This window comes from Hemicordylus capensis, chromosome 2, assembly GCF_027244095.1.
Source record: "Hemicordylus capensis ecotype Gifberg chromosome 2, rHemCap1.1.pri, whole genome shotgun sequence".
In the NCBI taxonomy this organism is placed as follows: Eukaryota; Metazoa; Chordata; class Lepidosauria; order Squamata; family Cordylidae; genus Hemicordylus; species Hemicordylus capensis.
This window is the reverse complement of record NC_069658.1, coordinates 120,090,938-120,113,167: the sequence shown is the minus strand read 5'-3', so window position 1 is coordinate 120,113,167 and position 22,230 is coordinate 120,090,938. Positions and strand designations below refer to the sequence as shown.

The window sequence follows — 22,230 nt, the reverse complement described above, 5'->3', positions numbered from 1 at the left end:
ATCCAGAGCCTAGTTTTTTGTTTACAGTCTGACAGATATCCCCTGTCACCATCCAGGGCTCTGATTCAATTTGCCTAAATCCCATCTGAAGAGTGATCCTGATAGAGAATTAATTTAATCATCAATTTCTTCTCTGAACCATCAGCTGCGTTGTTTCTTAATAAACGTATTTGTGCTTGCCCTGTCACCACAGGAAATCTAGTGAGTAGTAAAACAGCTAGCAAAGTCATTAGAAACTAACACATACATAGATACATACATGCATACATACATACTTCAAAGACATAGGGAACACATTCATTCACACTTTTTTCTGTTCCACCAAAGTTTAAAAGAGCATCTTAAACACAGCCCTCTATGTTAACCATACAAATTCTGGATGTCCATAAACTGGCAAACTCACTGGGACTATGCACACAACCACGTAGGAAGGCAGGGCTCGACCTACCTTCCCCAGACAATCGCTGTTAGCCCCTAAGAGCAGCGCAGACCAACAGAGACCGGGACTTGTTAATCTGGCCTCTGAGCATCCCACAGTGCACTGTGTGCCAAGCATGGTGCACCGGGAGATTCCCCCGGGGGACAAGCACTTTAGGCGCCCATCTCTGTGTCAGCGCGGGCTGTAAGCAGCTCGTGCTGACACACAGTCCCGGCAGCCAGGCTCTGGTGCTGGGTTTGGCATTGCGAGGCCACTGGGATCCGCGTGGATCCTGGTGATTCTCACAGGAACCTCAACCCAGGCCTGGCTATCTAAGCCTGGGCTTGGCTCCTTGTGAAAACAGCTTCATTATCTGTGAACACATCATTCTGGGTCCTTTCCCCCATCTAGACTAAAATTATGACAATTAAAAGAGCTTAAATGGATAAAATTGTTCTGTCTTTCTTTTAAAACTGGTCCAACGTGGAATTTATTAACGATTACTTATAGCTTCATCCATGCAATGCTGCTTTCAAAATCAAAACAAAAATATAGCTATCTGTTGAGTCAGAACTCACATACCTTGCAGAGAAGTACAATGATATGTAAAATAGTCTATTCCCTGATTGATCTTGGACTGAAATAACCAAATTTCACTTTAACAAATGCTTCACTTGAGCCATGCTTGCCAGTATTCTTATTTAGACTCTCCCATTCTTAGCTCAAAGTGTTTCCCCTCCAGTTCAGAATTTCCCAACTGTGTCTCCTGGTGAAGATACAGCTGACAAGCATTCGAGTTTCCTGCAGATAAATATGATGTTTGAAAATAACCAAAAGCTGAAGGTTGTAGGGGTTGACAGAACAGTGAAAGCAAGGAGCAGATCAGTCAAATAAATAGAGAGAGGAGGTGGAAGCAGTATGGACAGCAGCTTGGCCAATAACCTGAGGGAAGGCACCTGTGTGCAGAGGGTGGGAGTGATAGGCAGCCAATTTGAGTGTATTATATATACATATAGCACAGGAAAAAGAAGTAACATCAACAAAGTAAAGGCACCACAGTTATGATCAAATAGGGTGAGCGTATAGTTTTTCATCCACATAGAGCTGATATAGGAGTAAAGGGGCCACAGCCTGAAGAACATGTTTAGCTGGAGACTTTAAAAAGAACTTAAGTGCATACCTAAAATGCATGATGTATGAAGTGCCCTAAGCCATTTGCTTGAAGACATAGCTCTCCATAATCAGGACTAAGACAAGAGGGATAGTGAGAAATATCAAAGTGAAAAAAGAAGAAAAGGGAGGGAAGGAAAAACTAGCAGCTACCTGTAGGGATAGAGATGATACAGAACCTACTTCAAAGACAGAGATGGTACCAGGAGGAGGAGGAGCACTAGTACTGTCCCATTGTGTGAACTGAATTTCCCTATGTGTGGCTTCAGTTGGAAATGTGCAAGTAGTCATTTAAAATGATTTACTCGGTATATAATGCCACTGAAATCTGGAAAAAAAATTCAACACTGAAAAAAGGGACTTTGGAGAACTTTTCTTGCCTTAATGTTTAGCAACTGAATAAGTCATGTGTTGAATAAGTCAATAACCACTGTTCTGTTTTTTAATCAATATTTGACTTTCAGACTGCATCTTTATTTCCTTGCTGTTTATCTACTTGGCACAATGTATTAACCAAAATTATCCCGTGAAATATATACTGTACTAGCATACTTTTTTGACCAGGGGTTTGCAATTGTGTACATTTTAAACAAAGAGTCTTCTAATATGGCTGTGTAGAAATTTTCAAAATTCCTTGAAATTCATGAAGTGGTTGGCTCTTCACAACAGATAACAATGTATCATAACAAATCTGCCAACTATGGACACAAATTATCCTCTCGCTAGTTTCAATTAGGTTCAGTTACTCTCTTTGTAAACTCCTTGGCGTTTCTTTTTCTGTCATGTTGGATAATTTATAGAGGCAGAGTAGTGCCTCTATATTTAAGTTGAGGAGAAAAAACAGGCTGTTTCCCCATGTTAATTTCACTGGAGTTTTTCACATTTGAAATACCAAGGAGCAGAGCAGAGCAGAGCAGAGCAGAATAGTATTACTGCCTCTTTCAGTTTTATTTATTTATTTACCTATCACTCACATTTATATACTGCCTGATATGTGTATCTAGGTGGTATACACAATTTAAAGCACAACAAATGCACAGAATTAAAAAGTTAAAACTATTTCATGGGATAAAAACAGTTTAAAATTAATTTCAGTCAAAAGCCTGAGAAAACAGGTGTGTCTTGAGTTTTGTAAGAAGGTACCAAACATGAAGGAGGCAATAATTCCATTCTGCTCTGATCCTGACATTTACTTAAGGTAAATCTAATGCTACACCTATCATGCAGAACAGACCTAAAACAGAATCCCTGTGGCAAGTGCTCTAGGTTGCTGAAGTAATGCTTCTAGAATGCCAAGAGAGGACTCACTCCAAGGCTACACATAGCTAGCTGCAGCTTACGATGGAAGCTATCCTTATGATACAGAAAAGTCAAAATATCAGCTATGGTAGAAAATACAGTAGGGGTGTGGACAGTGATGGCCAGTGCAAATGAGCTGTGAGGGGTAGAAAATGAGCCACAGGTAGATGGTTTATGCTCCCATTCCGCCCACCCCGGCTACCTCTCTCGTCTCACCCTGCCCCGATAACAGAAGACTGGCAACTCGCCCAGTTTGTGACTGATCTCCCCAATTGCTCAGTTCAATCCCCAATAAAGCAAATTACCAGTCTGCTGGGCTTGAGGTAGGATGAGATGGGAAAGGTCAGTGGGGCAGGGCAGAACAGGAGCATCAAGCACTGCACCTGTGGCTTGTTTTCTGACCTCTCCTCCTAGCTCATTTGCCTCCACACTGGATGTGGAGAGGAAAGCACAGGGATGCTGTTCCAAACTGGCTCCGTGTGGCAAGCAGACAACATGTTTCTGTGGGTGCAAGGGGGGAAAAATCTTCATGTGATTAAGATCTTGCCTTTCAAAACTAATTTTGTTGTTTGTTTTTTACATAGTAACTTTGAAGACTTTCTTCTGGGACTGCTTCTGACAAATAGCTCTCTCCAAGTAAAGCAATGATACTGCTTCAAAAATAAACATTTGAATTGGGCTCTTAGTTCCATCCCATTTTATGTCATGGTAGTCCAGCGCACAGCAAACTGTGCTTAAGTCACAATGAAACCAATGAGATTTAAGTGAACGTAACTGCTTAGGACTGTGCTTTGAGCATTTTAATATGTGCAATGGTGCATCATGCAAGTTAACGTGTTTCCTTTTTTGTCTCTCTGCAAGCTACTGACTTTGTGTTCATTACTGACTATTCAAGTAGTAATTAGCTTGTTAGGTTGTCAGCAAGCAAGTTAATTTCATTTAGACTTTATTAATTTCACTCCTGCTGGCAATTTCTTTTAAGCCACCTTTGCTTTTGACAACTTGGCAGTGATATTCTTATGCAACAGTGGGAACAAATATAACAATAATATTCTGGAGATTATGTTTATTTGGAAAGAACTATTCAATTAGAGACATGGTTGATATTGAAAACAAGATATTCTGTTCCAGATTGATACTAGTGTGAGTAAAATGTACATATCAGGCGGTATAAAAATATGATAAACAAACAAATAATAAATGAAAGAAAATAGGGATGTGCACGAACTGAGGTTCATGCACAGGTTTGGCGCAGTACTGGTTCGGGTAAGGTCTGAACTGTCTCAGAGTGGTGGGGAGCAGCAGCGAGGGGGACCTTTAAAAAAGTGTAAAGCAGATTCTTATCTGCTCTCCACCGCCCCATGCAGCTTTCTGCTGCGACGGTGCTCCCCTCAAGAACCTGTGTGGCGCATGGGCATGCACTTACAACAACAACAAATATTTATATACCGTATTTTACGGACTATAAGACGCTACGGACTATAAGACACACCTTAATTTTAATCCAGTTTTTCAGAGTTTTAACATATTAAACTGTTAAAACATATAAGACGCTCCTGAATTTTGGCGGATATTTTTCGAGGAAAAAAGTGAGTCTTATAGTCCATAAAATACGGTACTGCTTTTCAACAAAGGTTTCCAAAGTGGTTTACATAGAGAAATAATAAATAAATAAGATGGATCCCTGACCCCAAAGGGCTCACAATCTAAAAAGAAACGTAAGGTGGACACCAGCAACTGTCACTGGAAGTACTGTGCTGGGTGTGAGTAGGGCCAGTTACTCTCCCCCTGCTAAATAAAGACAATAACCACGTTAAAAAGGTGCCTCTTTGCCCAGTTAGTCAGCAGGGGGGAAGCATCACATAGTGTCTCTACTCCTCTACTCTACACCTTTTTAAAGATCCCGCTTACCGCTCCCCACCCACCCCAGATGGCGCTGAATTTGTGCACAAACCTTGGTTCATGCACATTCCAGAAAGAAAGAAGAGAGAGAGAGAGAGAGAGAGAGAGAGAGAGAGAGAGAGAGAGAGAGAGAGAAAGAAAGAAAGAAAGAAAGAAAGAAATTCTATACCTCTCTTCACACACCCACAATCACTGAGCAAATACCAGCTTGAGGGCATGGGGCTGCAATTTACATGTGGGAAAGGGCAGGGGAGGGAAAGGTTAAGTATCCTCTTCCAGAGCAGCACTTCCCTAACCTTCAGGCCCTGGTGCTTCTAACTATCAAAACAAAAAACTACTTACAATGGAAGTAGAACTACACAAGTGTCCGCACGCTGTTTTAAGTAGTTGTGTAGCTGCACTCTTGTACGACATCACCAGGGTTGGCTTGCATGTGTGACAAGATTTGGAAATGCCACATTGCCCTGTGCAATGTATCAGCAAGTCACAAATGGCAGGCCTGGTCTAAGGTGTTATGCAATTTCACTAGAAGTTCCATCTTACGCCACTACTCACCACTACTCATTTGCCTACAAAGTTAGGTGATATAACTTTGCATGTCAAAAGAGGTATAAAACTACAAACCATAGTCTCACATAGATTGGATACATTTATGTTCAGGTCATGACAAAGAGGCCAAATTTCTAGATAACCTAAATGACCATGTCTCAGAACAGTTGCTCATGGAACTGACTAGAGAGCCAGAGCCAGGAATTAATCATAAATGGTGCCAATGACCTGATGTAACTGAAGTTGAACTGATGGAGATCAGAAACTATAACGCATACATACACGCAAATAGAAAATGGCCAAGTCAGTCCAACACAGAAAAACTGAGCAGCATCCAGACAAAAACCACTCTTCCACTCTCACATCAGAATATTGCCCATGTGCAATTATTTTTGCAAACAAACAAACAAACAAACAAACAAAACAAAAAAACAGGTTGCTCAACTGTAACTGATGATCTGGAAGAGATCCGTCGACATCCATAAGAATGGGTTCTGCGCCTGCGCAGAGACCACACGGTAGCCATGCCTCAGCTTGTCGAGGCGTCCAAGCCCTGCCCCCACGCTGGCAGCGTGCTATTTAAGGGCCGGCTGGGCACCACCTTCCTCAGTTCTTTGGACGACCGCCGTGAAGGACGACCATCCAGTTTCAAAGGTGAGTTCATCAAAGAAGTATCTGGAACAGAAAAATGGCCTACACACCATTACGCGCCTAGCGCAGCCCTACTGCAGAGGGCTGGTTCGGGAGGGTCTTATGGATGTCGACGGATCTCTTCCAGATCATCAATTACAGGTGAGCAACCTGTTTATCTGGATCGAGATATGTCGAGATCCATAAGAATGGGTGTTTAGCCAGCTCTTCCAAGGAGGAGGGTGCAGTAGTGGCTATTGTAACACCCTTTTAAGAACACTTCTCCCAGAGTTAGCCTCTGCAGCAGAGCGTACATCCAGAGCATAATGCTTTACAAAGGGTATCTCTGTGGACCACGTAGCAGCCTTGCAAATGTCCTTGAAAGATATGCCCAAAAGGTGTGCAGCCGAGGAAGCATAGGCACGGGTTGAATGGGCTTTGATAGCTTCGGGGGGTGATTTTCTCTGTAGGTGATAGGTAAGTTTAATGAGATCGACCAGCCATGAGGACAGTCTCTGCCTGGTGATGCTGTTGCCTTTTTTAGAGCCCTTGTAAGCCACGAAAAGGCGTGGAGATGTGCGAAAACCTTTAGTTTTATCTAAGTAGTATAGTAGTGCCCTGCAAACGTCTAGTGAGTGCATAGACCGTTCCAATGCGGTTGAAGGGTTCCTGAAGAACGTGGGTAGGACTATATCCTGGTTCAGATGGAAGTCCGAAACAACTTTGGGTATGAAGTTATGGTCCAGACGCATCAAGACCTTTTCCGGAAAGAACCTAGTGAAGGGCGGATCTACTCTAAGTGCAGTCAGTTCACTGACTCAGCGCGCTGTTGTTATGGCAACCAGGAATGCAGTCTTCAAGGTAACCAGCTTCAGGGGTGCAGAGGTCATGGGCTCAAAAGGAGCCTGAGTTAGTGATGAGAGAACCAGGGAGATACTCCAAGGTTGGACTGGAGTTCGAATGGGTGGATAAACATTAGAAAGCCCCTTTAGGAATGCCTTACTTTGTGGATGTGAGAACAAGGTCTTCCCTTCCCAGCCAGGATGTTTCAATGAAAGAGCTGCCAGATGGACTTTCAAGGAGATGTTAGCTAGGCCTTGACACTTCAGGGTGGTCAGATAAAGAAGAACATCTCGTACAGAGGCTCGCATGGGGAGGAACCAATGAGTTCTTGCATAAATTTTGAATCTGCACCATTTGCTAGTATAGTTGCGTCTGGTGGAAGATTTGCGCTGATTGAGCAGTATACGGTCTAACATCTGATTAGCCAGGCGGTGAGATGGAGAGTTTGCACGTCCGGGTTGAAGACCACTCCGTTGTCTTGGGACAGGAGGTCCGGTACTTGAGGGAGATGATGAAAACGACCCCGTAATAGTTTGAGTACTTGAGGAAACCATGGCTGGCGGGGCCACCAGGGTGTTACCAGAATCCCCGAAGTGGGTGAGGCCAGTAGCCAGGCAACCACCCGTTTGACTATTGGATGTGGAGGGAACATGTAAGGCCTCTCCCGGGACCAATCCAGTTGAAAAGCATCCCCCAGAGATTGAGGATCGTATCCCGCCCTCGAGCAGTAACGTATGCATTTCGTGTTCAAGGCAGACGCGAAGAGGTCTATGGTCGGCTGAACCCAGTGGTGGAAGAGGGGAGCTATACATTCGTCTTTGAGGGACCATTTGTGATGACACTCCAGCAGAAACACACGACTGAGATAGTCACCCAGAACATTGTCTAGGCCCTTGATATGTATTGCCATGAGTGTGACTTGATGTCGGATACACCAATGCCACAGTTGAACACTTAGGGCACACATGCTTCGAGACACAGTCCCCCCTTGGCGATCGTGTCCCGCCCTCGGGCAGTAACGTACGCATTTTGTGTTCAAGGCAGACGCGAAGAGGTCTATGGTTGGCTGAACCCAGTGGTGGAAGAGGGGAGCTATACATTCCTCTTTGAGGGACCATTCGTGATGACGCTCCAGCAGAAACACACGACTGAGATAGTCAGCCAGAACATTGTCTAGACCCTTGATATGTATTGCCATTGGTGTGACTTGATGTCGGATACACCAATGCCACAGTTGAACACTTAGGGCACACATGCTTTGAGACACAGTCCCCCCTTGGTGATTGATGTACGCTAGGGCTGTTGTATTGTCGAGCTGCACTTGTACCACTTGGTTTTGGACGAGCGGCAGAAAAGCTTGTAGTGCCTGGAAAACTGCCAGTAGCTCTAGAAAATTGATATGGAGCTGGGACTGAGTCCGAGACCACTTCCCTTGCGTTCGATGACCACTGCAGTTAGCACCCCAACCGAGGAGAGATGCGTCTGTTGTCAGCCAGACTGCAGGAGATGGAGTCTCGAAGGGAATTCCACTCAGAAGGTTTCTTGGGGTCGCCCACCAGGTAAGCGATTTCAGGATTTGTAGAGGCAGTTCTAAGCGTCTCCCTGGGTTGTCTCGGATGGGATGGAAGACGGACAGGAACCACAGTTGTAGTTTCCGCATCTTCAGGCGAGTGTAAGGAACCACCGCTGTGCATGACGCCATTAGACCCAGAAGTCGTTGTATGAGTCGTGCTGGTTGCCTGGGTTGTTGTTGGAAGAGATGGACTAGATTTTGGATGCATAGGAATCTGTCCTTTGGCAAGTATGCCTTTTGTGCTATCGCGTCCAAGACCACACCAATGAAGGAGATCCTTTGGAGTGGCTCCAGGTGCGACTTCTTCCAGTTTACTTTGATGCAGAGTTCCTGGAGAAGCGATAATGTGCACTGAATCTGCGAAAGTAACTCTTCTTTGGTGCTGGCTGCCAGAAGCCAGTCGTCCAAATACGGGTAAATAGTGACCCCCCGGGTCCTGAGGTAGGCGATCACTGCGGCCATACATTTGGTGAAGACCCAGGGGGCGGTACACAGACCGAATGACAATACTGTGTATTGGTACACTTGATCTCCCAAGTGAACCGGAGATATTTTCTGTGGTGTTCCCTGATGCTGATGTGAAAGTAGGCGTCTTTCAGATCCAGGGTTGCAAGCCATTGTTCGCCTTGTAGCAGCGGAAGTATCTCTTGCAACGCCATCATTCGAAATTTCCTTACTGTGATCAGCTTGTTTAGGCGACGGAGATCCATGATGGGACGGATCCCTCCATCTTTCTTTGGAATTTGAAAGTAGCGGGAGTAGAACCCCTCCCACCTGCGCCCCCATGGAACCCGGCTGATTGCACCCTTCTCCAATAACTCCCGTTCTTCTTCCTGTAAGGCCTTTGAGGGAGGAGTAATCCTCATCCCCGAATAACAAGGAGTGGTCTTGAACTCTATAGCATCGTCCGACGAAATGATTTTCAAGACCCAGCAGTCTGATGTTATGCGGTGCCATGCAGGGGCATGGCTTGCCAGCTTGATGTTGTTGCTTGGCGTTGGTGGTGAGGCCCCTGCTGGGGCATCTGCTGGGGAGTGGAGTGGTGTCCGTGGGTAGTCCTGAATCTCAAAGGCGCTTTTGGGATTCAGGTTGCTTAGATTTCTGAGACTGCGAAAATTTGTTTTTGCCCTGGTAGGGACGCTTATTGTAAGATGAGTATGGTCTTCTGAAGTCCCGACAGTCCTGTTGCCGGAACGAAGTCTTGTATCTTCCCGAGTAAGACCGATTCTTTGGATTGTATGTTGAAGTGGAAGCCTGAGCTGTAAATGTTTTGGCAGTAAATTTTGACTTTTTAAGTTGTTCCATAGTTGAGTCTGTGGATTCACTGAAAAGCCCGGTGCCATCAAATGCCAGTCCTTCAATTTTCTCTTTTATGTCCGTTTGGAGGCCGGTAGACCGCAGCCAGGCATGCCTGCGGAGTGTAACGGCTGCAGTTAAGGAATGGGACTCTGATTCTGCAAGGTGTTTAGTGATGCTCAGTTGTTGTCGCGTTAATTCCGTTGACCTCTCCAGAGTCTGTTGGTATTTTTTCTTGAAATCTTCTGGGAGTAAAGAGTCAAGCTCATTCTGTAGGCTCTCCCAAATACTGTGGCAATATTTCGCTGTACAGGCGGCATAGTTCTCTACCTTGATGGAAAGGCATGAGGTAGAATAAATTTTTCTGCCCAGTAAGTCAAGTTTGCGGTCTTCCTTCTCAGGAGGTGTCGAGCAACGTCTTCCTGTCTTTGAGGAGGCCGCACAATCTACCACAAGGGAATTTGGTGCAGGTGCTTTAAAAGATAAGTGTTATCTTTTTCTTGTATGCGGTATAAGCTCTCTAACCTCTTGCTCGTCAGTGTTGAGGTGTGTAATACTTCCCATGCGCATTTAGCTGCCCTGGTAATGACCGGAAGCATGGGTAAGGCCACAGGTTGAGTAGACTGTGTCTGTAACATGAAGTTGTACATCAGTTGTAGACAATTGTGATCGAATGTCCAGGCCCAGAGCCTCTGCCATGGCACGAATGTGCTTGTGATAAGATTTCATCTCTTCATTAGGAGACACGTACATTGCAGGAGGTACATCCACTGGCGGGTCCACAAGAGACTCTTTATCTTCTGGGTCCGACTCGCAGTCAGAGGATCCATAATGCTCAGATTCAGATGCCACTGGTGAAGAGGGCAGAGCTGTTTGTTTCTCTGTGGTAACGTTCCGTGGAGAGTGTGGAGAGCACGTTTGTGTGCCTATGGATCGCACCTGTGGTATTATGGTTTGGGTACATCGTTGATCTGTTTGTACCCGCAGGGTCTGAGATGCTTTTGTTACATAGGATGGAACTCTCAAAGGCTGATGAGGCAATGTCGAGACTGTCAGAGTTGAAGGTAGAGAGGTATACAGTCTCCAATCCCTTGTTGGATTATCAGAATATGCGGCACCAGGAGAACAAGTCCCCAATCCGCTAGTTCCAGGTGCAGTGGCTGGGGTCTGATCTGTGAAACCACACGTATGCCAGGTCGAGGAGTCATGTAGCTGGAGAGCCGATAAGGTGTTCCCTGATGGGACCACTGAAGCATCGGCATCAACAGTTGACAGTGGAAAACCTTTAAAGGTAGATGTCAATGGGGTGCTCGAGGTAGAGTCCAGCATCAAGAGTAAGGTCTGTGCAGTCGAAGGATCTAATGCAGCCGTCGCGTTAGTATGAGTCTCATCATCATCGACGTCGAAGGTAGGTAATGGGGTCGGACAGCTAGGTGACACTCTCGTCGACATCAAGACCATAGGAGTATGGAGAGTGGACACCGGCTGTGCCGTAGTTCTGGGTGCTGGCGATGTTGGAGCTGAAGAAGAGACCGGCGTCCTAGCAGGAGACAGGGATCTGGCCCTCAATGCCGAAGACAACGGTGCTGGTGGATGTTGGGCTGTTGTCGACATTAAAGTCCCTGGCGCCGACTCTGACGTCGGGGAGCGGCATAGAGCCGAGGGCAGATGAGAGGCCAACAGTGGAGATGGTGTGCGTGTTAGATCGATCGTCTTCTGGCGTTTCGATGGAGGCGGAGACACAGGCGATGAGGCACGGTGTTTCGAAGACACAGGAGAACCGGCACAGTGTTTGGAAAACTTCGACGTCGAGGTCGAGAGAGACTGCTTGGATGTCGAGGCCGAGTGCGTAAGCTTAGGCAGACCATGTGCAGATTTCGACATTGAGGCCAGTGTCGTAGAAACAGCGCGCGCTGTCGATGTCGAAGCAGAGGGGTGTGATGCCGGACGGGCCAGCGTCGACACTAGGGTCGATTTGGTGGACTTCGATCGATGGGGCATCGATATTGAAGGAGGTGCTGACGCCGATTTCGTAGGCAATTTTGACCTCGCAGCCGACGAATGCGGCTCGCCCGGTGTCGAGGGACTTAAGACGCTGTCATAAATGGCAGCCCTCAGACGAAGCGCTCTATTCTTGCGCGTTTGTTTCGAGAACGACAAAAATATCCGACAGGTTGAGACATTGTGCTCTTCTCCCAGACATAGTAAGGACAAGTCGTGTAAGTCCTTTGAGGGGAGCTTGGCTTTACAGCCGCCACACCTTTTGAAGGACTTTTTCTCCTCAGACATGTTGGGGCGCGCAATCGGGCGGTCAGGGGCGTTCCGAGTCAGAAAAACCAGTCAAGTTTGTCAGCCAAAATGTAGACAATTTACTGAATCGTAAATTGTCAGCCAGTCCAAGTCATACGCAGAATAATCAAGCGTTGTTTTTTCTCCAGGAACAGATGAACTCACGGAGGAACTTAACCGACAGGAGGCGGCAGACCAAAGTCTAAACGCTATGGCGGTTGGAAAAGAACTGAGGAAGGTGGCGCCCAGCCGGCCCTTAAATAGCACGCTGCCAGCGTGGGGGCGGGGCTTGGACGCCTTGACAAGCTGAGGCATGGCTACCGCATGGTCTCTGCGCAGGCGCAGAACCCATTCTTATGGATCTCGACAGATCTCTATCCAGATTAAAAAAAACACCCTTCCTCCACTGTATTCTGAAAAAATATCCCTGAAGATTGTAGCGCCTCAGGAACACACATCAGGGGATGGAGAGCTTGGCAAAAAAATCACAGTGCACTGGTCACATTCTAACACAAGGGCGTTAATCTGGATGTTGCTCTTTAGACTTCAATAGAGGAAACTTTTCATAAATGAGAGGACTGGTAAAAAAGAGTTTGAAAGGGAAAGTCAGGAAAGTCAAATCTCTCCAGAATGTGTGGAGGTTATTTAAAGCCAAAATAATGCACTCAGCTAGAATGTATATCACAAACTAGGTAAGGTACCACCAAATCAAAGAGGATGCCATTATGACTAATAAACAGAGTCTCGGAAGCAAAAGGCAAGAAGGCTTTCTTCAGAAATTACCCAAATAGGGACAAACTTTTAAGAACATAAGAACAACCCTGCTGGATCAGGCCCAAGGCCTATCTAGTCCAGCAACTTATAGTCCAGTACTTCCTCTGGTTGGTCCTAAATTTCCCGACCTTCAGTTTCATGGGATGACCCCTGGTTCTACTGTTGTGAGAGAGTGAGAAAAATATCTCTGTCTACTTTCTCCACTCCATACATAATTTTATACACCTTGATCATGTCTCCCCTTAGTCTCTTCTTTTCCAAGGTAAAGAGTCCCAGATGCTGTAGCCTAGCCTCATAAAGAAGATGCTCCAGGCCACTGATCATCATCTCAGTTGCCCTCTTCTGCACCATTTTTTAGTTCCACAATATCCTTCTTAAGATACAGTGACCAAAGCTGTATGCAGTACTCTAGATGTGACTGCACCATAGATTTGTATAAGAGCCTTATAATATTAGCATTTTTATTTACAACCCCCTTCCTAATAATTCCAAGCATGGAATTTGCCTTCTTTACAGCTGCAGCGCACCGAGTCGACACTTTCAATAAGCTGATCATCACGACCCCAAGATCTCTCTCTTTGGTCAGTCACCGACAGCTCAGTTCCCATCAGTGTATATGTGAAGTTCGGGTTTTTTGCCCCAATATGCATATCTTTACACTTGTTTACATTGAACCACATTTGCCATTGTGTCAAGCCCAAGAGCTGGCAGGGGCAATGCAAGAGAGAAAGGCAGGAAACCTATACTTACATATGAGTAATCCTATTAAAATTATTTGGACAATCTTGTATAAACATCTCTAGGATAAGGATGCCCCTCACACCACTTTTGTATGACTGGAGGGGAGGAGAAATAGGTGGATGGGTCAGGTGCTGAAGAGCTCTGTTGTGTCACACAAGCAAGAGACAGAGAGAGATAGTCACTCATGTGCTTTTATAGCCAGTGTGACAAAGCTGAGCACAGACAGGATGGAGCAGTTTTGAAAAGAGTGAGAGGGACAAGAAAACTGCTGCATTACCAGAGGCAAATGCAAAGTACTATTTTAAAAATACATTTCACTATATTATTTCTTAAAAATTCTTTGGGATTTTTCTGTCTTTCATGAGCAACCACCAACCACATATGCTCAGACGTGAAGGCATCCCAATCCTATTCATCTTTATATAAGAACAAGCTATTCCCATACTCCCATGTCAGTATGCAGAGGTCTGCATGCTTAGTCTGTTGCAGCAACACCACAAAGAAGGATTATACAACTTTAAATCTGTCATAAGACTGCGTTTTTACACATGAAACTGTCCCTTTTCAGCTCTGAACAGCATTCCTCCAGTGGTTGCTGCTGGTGTCTCCTTTGTGTTTTATTTTTAGATTGTGATCCTTTTGGGGAAGTCAAGGCGGGAAGGAGAGGAAAAACTAGCAACCTCCATCCTCTCTCTGTGCTCCTTACAAAGGCTGGCTCAGACCCTTGGAACTCATTGCAAGAGAGCAGGAAAAGAAAAAAGGGCTATTGGTAACCTCACTTTCCCCCCTGCAGGCTGCAGCATGGAAGGTTTAACAACACAGAAATCTTCAGGTACTATCAAATTCATTTTTCTAAACCTACAGCGTCTATTAAAAGAACAACATGCACAGAAGCCATGTATGGTGTATATTGGTATTAACTGATCTCTTCAGAAGAAGAGCTAATGTGGAAAGAAATAATGTTCTATGACAAACCACCAAGTCTGAATGACATCCATTCTCAAAGAGCTCTAATGTGAATTAGAGTTTTTTTAAGAACAAAAATATGGAACTTGTCCATAAAAGTGACTCTATGCTAGAGGACAGTAAGGTAGCCAATGTAACAGCAATTTAAAAACAAAAACAAAAAAATCCTTGGGGGATCCAGGAAAAAGCTTAATATCTGTTCTGGGTAATGGGAGACATAATCAAAGATAAAATTATTAAGTATGTAGAAGAACAAGCCATGCTGAAGGAGAATCAGCACAGCTTCTGCAAATGCAAGTCCTGTTCTCTAAATGTAAGTCTTACCTCACTCACTCTTTAGAATTCCTAGAGTATGTCAACAAGCATGTGGATAGAAGTAATCCAGCTAACAGTGTATACTTGGACATTCAAAAGGTTTTTGACCAAGTTCCTCCTTTACTAAGTAAACTTAGTAATCATCGAATGAGAAAACAGGTCCTTTCATGGATTGGAAACTGATAAAGGACTAGGAAGCAGAGAGCGGGAATAAATGGATAGTGTTTAGACTGAAGGTAGGTAGGTCCCCCAAAGATCTGTACTGAGACTAGTGCTTCTTAACTTGTTCATAAATAATCTGGAGGTTAGGGGTAAGCAGCAAGGTGGTCATGTTTGCAAACTATTTAGGGTGGTGAAAATGAAAACAAATTGTGCAAGATCTCTCCAAACTGGATGGCGAAGATGTTGAAGATCTTCGCCATGTTGCAGATCTCTCCAACATGGCGAATGTGGTTCAGTGAAAATAAGTGTAAAGTGATGCATATTGGGGGGGGGGGGAATCCCACCTTCAAATATATACTGAGGGGATGTTGGTGACTAATGAAGAAAGAGAGCTTGGGGTTGTGGTGGCTACCTTAATGAAAATGTTGGCCCAGCATGTGGCAAGCACGAAAAAGGCAAATTTCATGCTAGGGATCATTAGGAAAGGGATTGAAAACAAAAGTGCTAATATTATTACACAAATCTATTGTATGACCACCTTGGTTGGTTATGGTCACATAATATTATAGAGCTGAAAAAGCTGCAGCTGAGGACAACCAAAATGATTAAGCAGCTGGAGCACCTATGTATGATGAAAGGCTACATTTGGGGATGTTTAGTTTTGGGGTGGGGAGAAAACTGAGGCCTATAAAATTATGCATGTTGTGAAGAAAGTGGATAGAAAGCAGACTTCCTTAACACTAGTACTAAGGATCATCTAAGTAAACTGACTGGCAGGAGATTTAGAATGGACAAAAGTAGCCCTTCACACAGAGTATAATTTATCAGTGAAGTTTGCTGCCACAAGATGTGGTGATAACTACTAGCTTTGATAGCATTAACAGAGGACTAGATAAATTACCCAGGGACAAGTCTATCAATGGCTACTAGCCATGACTAAGCAACATGGAAATCAATGAGACAAATGAGTCATGACTAACTAAAGTCCTATTAATTTAAATGTTATTTAGTCATGACTAACTTAGTCTGGACATTGCCTAGTAGTTTCGGTTCAGACCCAGACATGCCTAATTAGTACCATGAGAGAATGCAAGGTTGTCCCCAAAGCTAGAGGTAAGCTTGCCAGTCTCTTTCTTCCATTCTGCATTTGCAGCAGTTTCTATCCTATGAGATTTTAAACCATCAGAACAAATATAAGAGAGAAGCCTCAGGCACAAGACTTCAAGTACTTGAAAGGCTACAAGGGCACCCTGAAGTCTGGAAACACTATATCACACTTGCATTAAGTCAGTGTGACCTCATGTGAAGAAGCCAAAAGATAATTTCAACTCAAACCTTCACAAAAGTAATGAACTCTTGCACTTTGTCATTGGCCATCACCAGTTTTTTCTGCACGACTTCAAGAGCCTGCTCACTTTGCCTTGCCAAGCCATAGAGTTGCTGAGAGGCAGTAGTTTCCAGCTCCGTCATGACACATTCAGCCTCAGCCATTTTACCTTCTAGACTGGTAAGTTTAAGCTCCTGCAAATGAAGTCACATGAAAAGCATATTGGTACTTTGAAAAGGCAACACCCTAATGCAGATGAATCACACAGCCACAAAGACTGTCAGACAAAGAACTCCACCAAACAGTTGTGGATACATAGCAGATCCATCCCCTCCGATTTCCCAAGCTGAGTCACGGTGGGGATTACACCATGGAAAACACATTTTCCCCCTCTCTGCTTTTGCCCTCTCTAGGGTGCAGATGTTCTTAACTGATTATTTAAATTTTCTTACACTGAAAATTGAGTAAGTATTTATTTAAAAAGTCAACAGTAAACAAAAGTGGTAGAGAACCCTGTGACTAATAAGACACTGGTAAGCTACTCGTCTTGGAGCTAGAGCAAAAATTAAAGAATAAGTTAATAACTGCATTTTATATTTAGTTTTCTGCACAATGGTCTTTGTTGGCCTCCTCCTATCTCAAAAACCAGTACACATAACTTCAGAGATGTCTTAGGAACACAGAAAGCTACCCAATATAGAGTCAGACGATTGGCCCATCTAGATCAGTATTGTCTTCACTTACTGGCAGTGGCTCTCCAAGGTGGCAGGCAGTCTCTTCCAGCCATACCTGGAAATGCCAGGGAGTGAATCTGTGACCTTCTCCATGCAAGTATGCAGATGCTCTTCCACTGACCTATGGCCCAATCCCCTAAGGGGAATATCTTACAGCAGAGAGTGTTCATATGTAGTCACTCATCCAAATGTGAACCAAGGTGAACTCTGCTTAGTAAATGGGACAATCCCTTTTCTGTTTCCCTACAATTGTGCATTACTTTTGACCATTACTTTCTATCTGGAGGAGAAATAGAGATGTTATGATGAGGGTATGCATGGCCACAAGGCTTGTGGCCCTCTCTCCTACGCACCCTTAAGTGTCCAAAATCCTGAGCCTGTTTGGGGCTAAAGGAAGCTCAGGAGATTGATGCATGTGACTATGCATCACATCAAGTCTGGACTTAAGTCTGTTTCCTTGTAGGGTATGAGACAGATCTAACTAGCCTTGAGGGCTCTGGCTGAATACACCCAGAACATGTGATATGCTGTAGAGAAATGGCCTTATATCTGCCCTAAGATCAAGAAAGTCTGTTTTTAGTATAAAATGACTGATTGGCAGACAGACAGACAAACAGATAGATTGAATATAATGTATGAACTAGAGCGATGCTGGCTTCATCTGTACCAGATATCCTTGAACCATATCTAGGCTGAAAGAGAGGTATAGAGGGCCCAGGAAGATCTCAGGAACAGATTAGCCTGGGATTGTGCCAATATATTGTTTTGTACCTATGTAGGACGTGGTGGAGAAAGGAGGGACAAGTTCAGGCATGCTCTAAGCCCATCTGTCCAGAGGCTTGCCCCCTTCTCAAATGTAGGAGAAACATGCGAACATGGGCATGAAAGATATTCATCACATGCATCTTGGGAAATATTAGAGAGAATTCCACTACAGTTCATTTCTTTCACCTTTAGAAATTGTGCCTGACATGTACACCCATATGTTACTTGCTGCAGCACTCTGTGATATAATAGAACATGGTTAATATATCATATTGATATATTTTATACGTGATATATTGTAACATGGAATACTGTATTCCATGAAACAAGAAACACAGTAATCCAGTATATTGAAACATGGAATAAAAATCACTTGCAGAGATGATATATAAAAAATGTTAAGTTTTTATTTGTGATAAATACTGCACCTGAAAAGTTTAAGTAGAAGAGACATACAATATTCTCTATTTAATCCAAGAGCATCTGTAATCATGTACCTTTTTCTCCAACTCCTCTTTAGCTTTGCGATACATCTGCTCATACTGTGCTTTTTCTCTGGTAGCTACATTAAGCCTTTGCTTTAGTGAATCAATTGACGTTTTCTTATTTGAACAGTCTTCGGTCAATGCCTTTACCTGCAGTAACACCCAGAGAATAGTTTAGTGAATGTATTTACATAATATAGACACAAAACCTAAAACTTTTCATCAAAACAACTACATTTAATATTACACATTTCTTTCACTATCTTGGGTGAGCATTATGGCTACTACTTTGCACCTGTTCATGCAGGAATTAAAAGGACTTATATACAACTGGCAAGAGGACTGCAACCTTTAAGATATTACTAAATTCATGGCATTTAACAAATAGTCAGCTATTACTATACAGAAAATTGAGTTACTAAATTTCAAGGGAAAATTCTTCATTTCAAGGGAAATCGGTTTTTATTGCACCAACTTTTAGCTAATAGCAGTTCTGATAGTTTTTTTTAGCATTTTCACCAAAATCGATTTATCAAACAAAAGCAAATAAATTATATTCAACTTTGAAATAAGTGGTATTTATAAGTGGTATAAGGTTACAGCTAAGTGATTTTCTATCACTTAGCTGTAACCTTAAAAATGCAAGATTCAAAATTATCAAAACTAGTGATGCATTGCAAAACAGAGAAGCACATCTCTCTCTCTCTCTCTCTCTCTCTCTCTCTCTCAAAACCCCCAAATCAGGTATTTATTTGCCTCCATTTCATCCATGACCCGTCCCACACACACCACCTCTCTTTCTTTGGCTGACAATTTGTTAATGACATCTTATCTCTGAGACAGAGGGCAGGAGAGTAGTTCTCTCTGGAACGGACAACTGCTTCATGACTGCCAGTGCAGGCTACTTTCAAAGCCGTGCAGCTAGCACCTGCTTTTAAAAAGAATCAAAGTAACGCTTGCCTGGGAAACTATTTCTGTTTGGGGGTTGTAGAGTATGCAGCCTCAGGGATTCCTACAAATGTGCCCTCCTTGCCAGGGATTAGGGGACAAATGTGCTGCACAGACAATCTAAAGAAGGTGCCATTTCACTTCCAATCCCTTTAAGCATCTGTAAAATGCATTAAATATTTATGGTGGGGAAACAACTTGCAGAATAGCATAAAATGGAATAATGAAATATATAATAGCAGAAGGGGTGACATGTGACTATTATTATGCTAATTTACAGGTAATCTTTTCTTTTTGCCAACATTAAACTAGAGCTGATTATTAGACTGACAGAAAAATATATTCCACATAACAAATAGAATCTTATTTGATCTCTTATTTTTTTAAATGAAACTATCAAGCATGTGAAATTCTAGCTGCACCAAATATTGTAATCAGACAGCAAACATTTAATTCTTACATTTAACTATTTGATTGTTTTGATAGCGCGGACATGCTAAAACCTGTGTACAAATGGAATTATGATGATTACTACAATTAATAAATGAAATTTGACAGAATTTCTAAATAGGGGTTTTTATGCATGAGATGTTCAAAACGGTGTGATTACAATGGCGTGATTAGTTTGATTTGATGGAAGAATTTTTTGTATGTCTAACTCAGTTTTGGGGGATTAAAATGAACAACAATCATGAAATACCTTTTCTTCAAGAGTTTGCAGTGTTTCATTAGAGGTTTTCTCCTTTTCCTGATTTGCTTTCATCCGCAATCTCCAATCTTCTATTAAATGTCTTTTCATACTTATGTCTCTCTCCATTCGAGAAATCCTTGAAATAAGGAGGAAATGCAGTACCCACAGAATTATGAAACATTACTAGCATGTGCTTATTTTGAATAATTAAAATGCATGACTCCAGTGAGTGCTGAGCTTTGTACAATTTGCCAATCCAACGATGTTGAAAATAGTTGAAATGTTATATGTATATAGAAGCATAAAACTCTGTGGACCTCCACATCTTAAACATTACATTTTTATATTAATCCAGATATCTAGCAATGTATACAGTAAATCACACTAAGATTGATATAATTATGTACAAAATAGAATAATAATAAATTATTTTAGTGAACTGTCACACTGAAAATAAGGGAAAATAAAATAAAATTTATAAGTGTTATTCTGTGGATTGTTGGTTATGATTATGGCCCACTTTAGTGTGTAGAACACTTTAATACATTAAAAGGCAAAAATAAAAATAAATAAATAAAATGTATCTGTGAGTAATATCTGTGGAAAACCTATACACTGATTTCAAAGACGACACTGCTTTAAATGATGGGAAAACATTTTAAAGAACTGCACCAGCAAACTGGTGGGAAAGGTTGTTTTTTTAAAAAAACACCTAATTATTGTGAGACATGTGGGACAAAATATATACTTATTACTCTGTTCCTTGTAACTATTTTCATATTGCTTTGTTATTTTATCCAAATAGAGCAAGTCAGTATGATTATTATACACAATACATTGTTGATGATATCATGTCAGCACCACATAAAATCAGGAAGAAAACTATAGCATAGTAAAAACTGATGGAAAGAATTTACATTTGAATGGACACATCAGTGTATTGGGGGCAATCAAGTAGATTACTTCTAGCAAAGTACATTCAATATTTACTATATAAAATAATGGTAGGACACGGCCATATCTGAATACTAAATCTAAACAACGGAGCTCTTGGATTCTTTAGGTATATATTAAGGCAGCAATCAATAAAATATGCATTTCGTTAAAGCCTTTTAAGAATACCCTTATATTTAAGGTGAAGGAACCACATCAATAAAATATATTTTATTTCTCAAAATTATATGTGTAGAAGTGTAGGTTTTTTTATTTGTTGTTATTTTGTCTTAATATTTGACTGGAAAAACCTTTTACAAATATAGATGGTGTGCACTTTAGGAATATACAATTAAAATACAATGTTATGTCTGTCAAATAAAAATGTCATGAATTCCAAAGTAAACATATGCCTTAATGACCTCAAATATAAATAAAGCCTAATTGCTCTCCTGCACTTTTTACAAATGTAAAACTGGGTATATAATCCAGTTTAAGCATCTAAACCTTGACATGTCTCTAAGCCCTTAGGCAAAGAATCACTGTACTTGAAAGATTGCTTTTAGCTATGTTGAGGTATTAATTTAGATTTACATCAAGGACAACCATGTCCACTCTGGGATCGGAAATATGACTTTTGATATTCCTAATGTGAATTGTACAGTACTCAGTTAATAACTTATCAGTTGGGGGGGGGGGCGGAGACTACATCAAAATGTACTAACATTTTCCAAACATGCTTAACAGTCTCAAATACATATTAAAACACAAAAAGAAAAAACATGAAAAGAGCATTTTGAGAAAAATGTCCATTCTCATTCATATTAAATGTTGGAGTAATTACATTTTGGCCACTGGGGGGAACCAGACACAACAGATAGACAAAGTGAACCTACTTTTCCTGTAGTTCCTGCATCTGTTGTTCTTTTCCTTGGACTTCATTTTTCAAAGATTTAATGGTTGATGACTGTTTAGTGATTTCATTATTTGCATTCTAGGTTGAATAAAATATTTATTAAAGCTTCAATAGTGTGGATTTAGAACTATCCAAAGTATACCAATAATGATCTTGTTTCAAACAGAAGATTTACTATTTAACAGTTTAGTCTATTTTGATCACCATTAAACAATCATTAGTGTACATCACAGTACAAAAGAACATCTCTATTGTTTTTGTACTTAGAAAATCTGTCCTTTAAAAACACTTTGCTAATGTTTCACACTGCTGACATTATAGTGAAATAAGCATTTTTCAGGGATGAGAGATAAATACATGCCATCTTGCCTGGCAGAAGAAATATTAAACTCTGTTATGGTCTCTACAGAAATGTTCCATCAACTGTGCTTCCCCATAGGTTAGGGTTGGGGAATCAAAGGGTACATGCCTGAGAGATCCATTTTTCTTCTTAGTTTGTTTATC

The 22,230-nt window shown here is 42.2% G+C and overlaps 1 protein-coding gene across 3 annotated transcripts in view; it reads right to left on the bottom strand.

Moving 5' to 3' along the window:
* Nucleotides 1-22,230, bottom strand: part of CNTLN (centlein) — a 351,601-nt gene that overhangs the window by 38,147 nt on the left and 291,224 nt on the right. For all 3 annotated transcript variants that reach the window (XM_053300359.1, XM_053300360.1, XM_053300361.1), the window contains 4 exons: nucleotides 21,707-21,804; nucleotides 19,887-20,013; nucleotides 18,251-18,388; nucleotides 16,263-16,448 (listed from right to left, as the gene is read on the bottom strand). In XM_053300359.1, the coding sequence (XP_053156334.1) occupies nucleotides 16,263-16,448; nucleotides 18,251-18,388; nucleotides 19,887-20,013; nucleotides 21,707-21,804 (549 nt within the window). The remainder of the gene's footprint in view (nucleotides 1-16,262; nucleotides 16,449-18,250; nucleotides 18,389-19,886; nucleotides 20,014-21,706; nucleotides 21,805-22,230) is intronic.